At 54.4% G+C, this 7,036-nt stretch overlaps 1 protein-coding gene across 1 annotated transcript in view; it reads right to left on the reverse strand.

The window, feature by feature from the left end:
- The window catches only part of IRS1 (insulin receptor substrate 1), a 57,321-nt gene extending 50,540 nt beyond the window's left edge, over window positions 1–6,781 (reverse strand). Inside the window, exon 1 of the mRNA XM_006763410.2 lies at window positions 2,577–6,781. Within this exon, the coding sequence (XP_006763473.1) occupies window positions 2,598–6,293 (3,696 nt within the window). The 5' untranslated portion in view covers window positions 6,294–6,781 and the 3' untranslated portion in view covers window positions 2,577–2,597. The remainder of the gene's footprint in view (window positions 1–2,576) is intronic.
- Between the last annotated feature and the right edge of the window lie 255 nt (window positions 6,782–7,036).

Raw genomic sequence — 7,036 nt, forward strand, 5'->3', positions numbered from 1 at the left:
GCATGCCAGGAACACAGGTGGGAAACAAAGGGAATGGAAGAGGGGCTATCAGGTCAGAGCCAAGTTAGAGAGACACAGGCCTACCAGAAAGGTGGCTGGCTGCACGGGAGGTGAAGCAAAGGGCACCTGAGCTAAATGCCTCACAAATGTTCTCCTTCCATAGACAGCAAAAATCATTAGACAAGCGCAGATGTTTAAGATGAGGGCTTAGGAGACATGAGCACACTCCCCATAGCAAGCACCTCATTCCCTTCCATGTTTCAGGTTTTACCTGCAAAATGGGAACGAGAGGCAAAGACAGTAGCTGCTCAGGAAGTTACAAAGACAATGTTTTCACAAAGTAAGGTATTTCTAGGAAAAGTTGTTTCTTTTTGTCAGTATGTAAATGACTATCAAATCACATCTTTAAGCTCAACAGGGCAAAGGCAAGCGAGCACAATTCAGGGTGTACATGAGCCAAGTAGCATTTGGTACACACACATACACATACACACACACACACACACACACACACACACCCCTCATCTCTCTCCATTTACATCTTATAAATAAACATTGTAGAATTGTCTGGCATGGTCTGTTAAAGCATGGTCTACTGCTATTCCAGGATTATTAGGGAAATGATTCTATGATTATTTCAGAATGTTATATTTTCCCTAAGAAAACTAAGAATAGAAGGTTATTTTGTTTTGGTTGGTTGGTTTTTGATGTATCTTACACATAATGGAGGATTTTAAGGCCGTTTTAAAAATGAAAACTCGATTTGATCATAAATTTCCTTCAGAGCAAATATTATTTATTTTACTCTATAAAAAGAAAACTGTTCAAATTAAGAAAAAGGTGAGGAAAACTTGTTTCTTAGCCTCTTCTTTCATCTCCTTTACAACAAAAATTTAAGTTCTGCTGGGGATTTTTCCTTCAAACGGTCATTACTTTATAAATGAAAGACTTTGCACCACAAATGATTAAAGTGTTAGAAGGATTCACATTCCTCAAAAAACCTTCAAAGATTTTTATTGCTCATGTTGATAAACAAAATTAAGTCTCTTCTAGTGAATCATGAAAAGAAATACTGAATATTGATCAAACAGCTGCTTTTTATACTATATCCTATCACCAAAAATCCTAATTTGTTCATATACTTACACCTTGTTCTACGAAACAGAAAATAATATGGCTCAAATACTGGAAACTGTTAGAACCAAGGAGCTGTGACCACATAAACAAACACCTATCACTAGGAACCCAATGCACAAATTAATTTCTTATGAATGGACACATATTAAGAATAATACTCTAAAAGCTCATTCTGTGAGGCATATATAAAAAGACTATCACAAGATAAACTCTTTGTCAGAATAAAGTGCTTCCAAATGCTGGAAACTTCTGCATTTGCCAACTCATCACATTATTTGTGAACTCTACTCCTCTCTTCTTCCCACAACGATGACCACTAGAAAATAGGCTCAACAGAAGGAAGGGCGAGCTAATTTCCTATTACAAATGCTTTTCATTTTCAATACAGCTTTACCCACAGAAGACCGAAAGCCACCTTTCAACATTTCATGAGGTTATCTACTCTGGAACTTAAAGGCAAACAATAAATAGCCAAAAAATGAAGAGTACAGGATAAACCCCTCCATTTCCCTGACTAAATCTGCCTTCTTTCAACATAAAAATGCTAAGTAATTTTACAGACGATGCACAGGAGCCCCCAAATGATCTGTGTGATGTCTCTGTGCAGGCCTTTGCAAGAATAAACAACTGTGAGGCAGACACACTGGGTTGAATTACCATAACTCTTAACTAATAATGGGTCCCAGACGTCTGGAGACTTCACTGTATACCCTGTACAAAAGCAGCCATGCCTGTGAGGTGGTGGGTCCGTGTGTGAATATTTCATAAATCCTGGTTCATGAACCAAAAAAAAGCATCACCCATAATTACTTTCTAAAGGGTCACAGGTAGAGAGGTATTTCTTTCTAAATATGTAAGCCTAAACAATCTCTTACTCCTGAATCATTTTAGGAGAACGTGAATAAAAACTGATGTTTCCTACTGCTATTTTTGTTACCTTGGTATTGTGTAATCACAGAACTAAAGTATACAGAACAACTTATCAAGATCAAACTAAGAGCTCTGAGAAATGATTTTAAATGAAGGTTTAGCCCTGTTCTAACAAATATTTTTATAGAAGAATTGTCTGTTCCAGTCAAAATATACAGTCAAAAGTAAACTTCTATGAAGAGATAAAAGTTCTTAGATATGAACTTCACAAACCTCAGAACTGCCATTATAGAATACATGTCTTAGAAATGCTACAGTCAGGAACCTCCAATGAAACAGCCCTCCTGTGTGGCTGCTCCTACAGGTTTATATGACTGACTAGAGACTATCAGCCAGGTGTCACTGTGGGGTGAGCATCTTATGTGCCCTAACCTCTCCCACCCCCCTCCTGAGTGCACTCCTTGAGGAAGAAACATGAAAGAGAGGGAAGGGGCAGAAGCAAAGAGAAACAGAATTCAAGCACAAGGTTAGAGTAAATTTGTCTCTGACTTTGTCACCATGAAACGCACCTGCTGTGATGTTCAGTTGAGCTACTGGAGGTCCTCTGGCTGCTTCTGAAAACTGATGCTGGCATAGGCGCTTACATCCTCCCTGGAGCGGCTGGTAGAGCTGCTCTCACTGCTGCCCGGAGGATGACGAAGGGTTGGGGGCTGGGGATGCTGCACTTGAGGGGGGTGCTCCTGGAGGTGCTGTTTGAAGTCCTTGACCAAATCCAGGTCTATGTAGTTCAGACCATTCTCCAAACCCCCTGCAGCCCCACACACTTGAGCCTGCTCTTTGGGTGCTCCCCCGAGCTCCCCAGGCCTCAGCCACACGTTCTCAAATGAAGCAGAGCTGTGACGTTTCACATCCTCAATGCTGCTGCTGCCACCACTGCTGCCCCCTACTGCAGCCCCCCCTGAGGGCACCGTGTTGCCGGCCCGGGGGGTACTAGACATGGAGGAGAAGGTCTCGGAGCTATGCCGCCTCCGGCACCCTTGCGGGTCTGCCCGGATCACTTTGGCACTCTGGTTGCCACTGGGACTGAGGTTCACCCGGGTGAAGGCACTCGTGCCCCCGGACCCCTGCGGGGCCGCCAGCTCCCCTGCTCCTTGAGGCGCAGTGGGGGAAGCAGAGGCTGTTGAGGATGAGGAGGGAGCAGCCGCTATAGCCCCGGGAAGGCTCGCCTCCTCCACAATGCCTGTCCGAATATCAGCATAGCTGACAGGGGCAACTGGAGAGGTGTCCACGTAGCTCTGATGGGGACAACCCATCTGCATGGTCATGTAGTCACCCCGAGTGCTAGTGCTAGGCACTGCCCGGGTAGGCCTGCATGTGCTGGCAGTCCCTGGAGGTGCAGGACCCACTCTGCTCGGCTGGACCACAGGGCTCTCCTGCCAGGTAGCCCTCCGGCCAGGCCCCAGATCCATGTTCATGTACTCTTCAGTGCCAGACTCTTCCTCTCTGGGAGCTGGCTGGAGCTGGGACGGACACCTGACAGAAGGCGAGCTGTGGGATGCCACGGGACCAGATAAGTAGCCAGGCTGATCACTCCCAAATTCGATATTCACATATTCCCCTGGGCTCTTGGGCTCTGGAGGAAGCAGTAGGGCCGGCTGCTGCTGCTCTCGAGCCCGAGGTAAGGTGCTGGCCTTGGGGTCCCCCAGGGAAAGCCTCGTGGGCCGAGCCAGGCGGCTGTTGGTCTGCGCAGCTGAGTCCACCTTTCGAGGCAGATGGGACTGCAGGACCTGATGGTGGAGATGATGCGGGAGGCTGGCCTCGGGCCTCACCCCACAGTATCCCCCACCCAGGCTGTCGTTGCTGGTGGAGGAGGAGGAATCTTCGGCTGCTGCAGCATAGAGAAGGCGACCAGAGCTGGAGGAAAGGCGGAGGTGCTGGTGCCGGGCGGTCTCCTCCAGGTCCCCCGGGCGCTGGGTGTGCTTAAAGGACCTTGGCAATGAGCAGTAGGAGAGAACGGACTTGTGCTGGGGATCCTCAGGGCCGCAGTAGCAGTCAGAGGGGCTGCTGGTGTTGGAGTCCCCCACCGGTGACATGTTCATGTAGTCACCTGTACAAGGCAAGAGCTTCCCACCACTGCTCTCCGAGGGTAGTTTGGAGGGTGGCAGGGGGTGGGAGTGGTGGCCCCCAACCCCATTTGTCCACAGCTTCCCATAGCTACTCCTAGAAGGGGCAGCACTGTTGCTGCTGCTGGGTCCACCCCCAGTATCGGGGGAGCTACTGCCACTTGGGGACATCATCATGTAGCCATTGGGATCCACTCTCTGGGGATGGCGTCTGAGGGGGTTGATGATCTGCTGCGGGGAAGACACACTCTTGGGGCTCATAGGCATGTAGTCCCCACTGCCTTTCCGGCTGCCAGGCACTGGGGCCACTCCTGGGGTCATGGGCATGTAGCCATCATCCGTGTGGAGGGTGGAGGAGTCTGGGCGGCTGTGGCCTCCGCGGCGCTCCAGGGGGGGCATTTCCAGACCCTCCTCAGGGTAGGACTGGGTGGGCAGGAAGGCGGAGTGGCGGTAGCCGGGCAGTCGGCCTCCACTGCCACCTCCTGGTGGGCAGGCAGGCATCATCTCTGTATATTCCTCAATGGAAGCCACGGAGGACTGCGATGGGGTCTTCTGGTGGGAAATGGTGGGGGAGGTGCCAGCTGAGTGAGTCCGCTTTCGAAACCGATTATCCAGATCTGTAGCGCCGGCTGCTTCATCCCCAGCCAGGGCCGAGTTCGTGCCCAAGCCCGTGGCTGGGAGGTAGCGGTGACCATTGCCACCCCGAGGCAAAATGTAGTGACCATTGGGGGCGGCGAGAGTGGAGGCCCCCTTGCCTCCCATGCAGATGTAGTTGCTCAGCTCCTCCTCCCCGCGGGCCGGTGGGGTGTGGCCCAGGGAATCTGGGGTGACACTGCGGAAGGAACTTCGGAAATCGCAGGGACTGGAGCCATACTCATCCGAAGAGATGAAACCGCCATCACTAGGGGAACCAGACACAGAAGCACTAGATCTCCGCGGGAAAAGACAGTCAGAGGTGGAGCCATGGCCACTGGTGCTGCTGGACGACAGACTGACAGGGCTAGTGGCCGAAGGCGAGCAGCGAGAAGAAGGCATGGGGATGGATCGGCTGTGGTTGAGTGGGGGGTGCAGCCGCGAGCAGCCCCGATGACGGTGGGCGTGGGTCCTGTTGGTGCTAGGACTCACGGGGCTGCCGTCCACTGAGGCCGGGCGGGACATGGTGCCTTCCCCGTCGCTGGAGGCGCGGACACGGAAGGAGCCCTGCTTCCCGCCCACCAGGCTGGCCGGAGAGGTGGCCGTGATGCTCTCGGTGCGTGAGCGGCGGGTCAGCCCCACCTGGCTGGGTGGAGGGTTGTTGAGGTGGTGCCTGCGCAGCGGGACACTGATGGGGTTGGAGCAGTTGGAGGAAGACTGGCTCTTGCTGCGAGGCCGGAATTCATCGCTCATCGCCCGCATGGCCTCCAGGATGGTCTCGTGCATGCTCTGGGCCACCACCGAGTCCTCCACCTGCATCCAGAACTCCCCGGGGCCCGTCACCGCGGAACGGCCCACTTCGATGAAGAAGAAGTTCTCCGAGTGACCACAGCGCCGGATGTTCATCAGCTGCAGCACCACTGCGGCCGCCTCTGTGTTCAGCTTCACGAAGCTGATGGTCTTGCTGGTCAGGCAGAGGCGGTAGATACCAATCAGGTTCTTTGTCTGACCCAGGCCCTTGGGTTTCAAGACCACCTGCCAGACCTCTTTGAAGGCGGGCCCGGGGTTGCTGTCCCCGAAGCTCAGGTCCTCCCCAGCCTCGCCAAGGCCAGAGCTGCCACTGCAGCTGCCCCCGCCGCCTCCTGTCCCGGGGGCCGAGGCCCCGTCGTGGTGGCTCTTGGCGCGGTTATGCAGCTGCAGGAGGGCCTGGTACCAGCTGTCCTGCTCGGCCTCGCTGTCCGCTGCGATCGCAAAGTGCTCGTCCCGGGTGTAGAGGGCCACCAGGTGCTTATTCTTGGAGTCAGCCCGCTTGTTGATGTTGAAACAGCTCTCGAGGGGGATCGAGCGTTTGGGGGCGCTCGACTTGTGCCGCCACTTCTTCTCGTTCTCGTAGTACTCCAGGCGCGCCGGGCCCCCCGCCTCGCTGGCCGCCCGCAGCACGAAGAAGCGCTTGTGCATGCTCTTGGGTTTGCGCAGGTAGCCCACCTTGCGCACGTCCGAGAAGCCCTCGGTCTCCGTAGGGCTCGCCATGCTGCCGCCACCACCTCCGCCGAGCAGAGGGAGGCGCCGAAAAACCACCCAGTGGGGGGCGGAGGCTCCTCGCCGAGGCCCCGCGCATGCAAACAGGGCTGGAGGCGGCCAAAACCCCGACTCCGAAATCCACGCCGCCCCCTCCGCGCTGGGAAGGGGCAGCCCAAGCAGGACGCTGCGGCTACGACGAGGAGAGAGCCCCGGCCAGAGTTTACGGGCGTTTCATGCAAACACCCGGGGGAGAGGCAGTGCGTCCGGCGTCTGTGCAGCCCGGATCCTCACAGAGCCAAGTCTCTGGGAAGGAGTGTAGATGCATCTCTCCCCGCCCGAGCCGGAGTCCGGAGCAGGCGGGCGACAGCGGCCAGGGGTCCCCAGGTTGCCCCTCCAGGCGCGCGCGCCTTCCCTCCCGAGTTCCCCTCTGGAAGTAGCGATTCCCGAGGCAAATTAAATATCCTTGGGCAGGGGGAGGCGAGCTGCCAAGTCTCAACGTTGAAAAAAAAAAGGCACATCCCTGCCCCTCGCTCCAGTCGGCAGGGGAGGAGAGGAGGGGACAAGGGCAGGCGGCGAGGGAGGAGGTTTGGGAAGGAGTCGGGGAAGACGCCTCTTCCCGGGAGGCGCTGCCTCTGCAGTTACTTCTCCCCTCCTCCCTCCTCCTCCTCGGAGAGTTGCCGAGAGCCCCAACCAAAACAAGCGGCGGCGTCTGGCTCCGCGCGCCGGCCCCCTCCGATCGCGCCGCCGTCTCA

This window comes from Myotis davidii, unplaced genomic scaffold (assembly GCF_000327345.1).
Source record: "Myotis davidii unplaced genomic scaffold, ASM32734v1 scaffold575, whole genome shotgun sequence".
In the NCBI taxonomy this organism is placed as follows: domain Eukaryota; kingdom Metazoa; phylum Chordata; class Mammalia; order Chiroptera; family Vespertilionidae; genus Myotis; species Myotis davidii.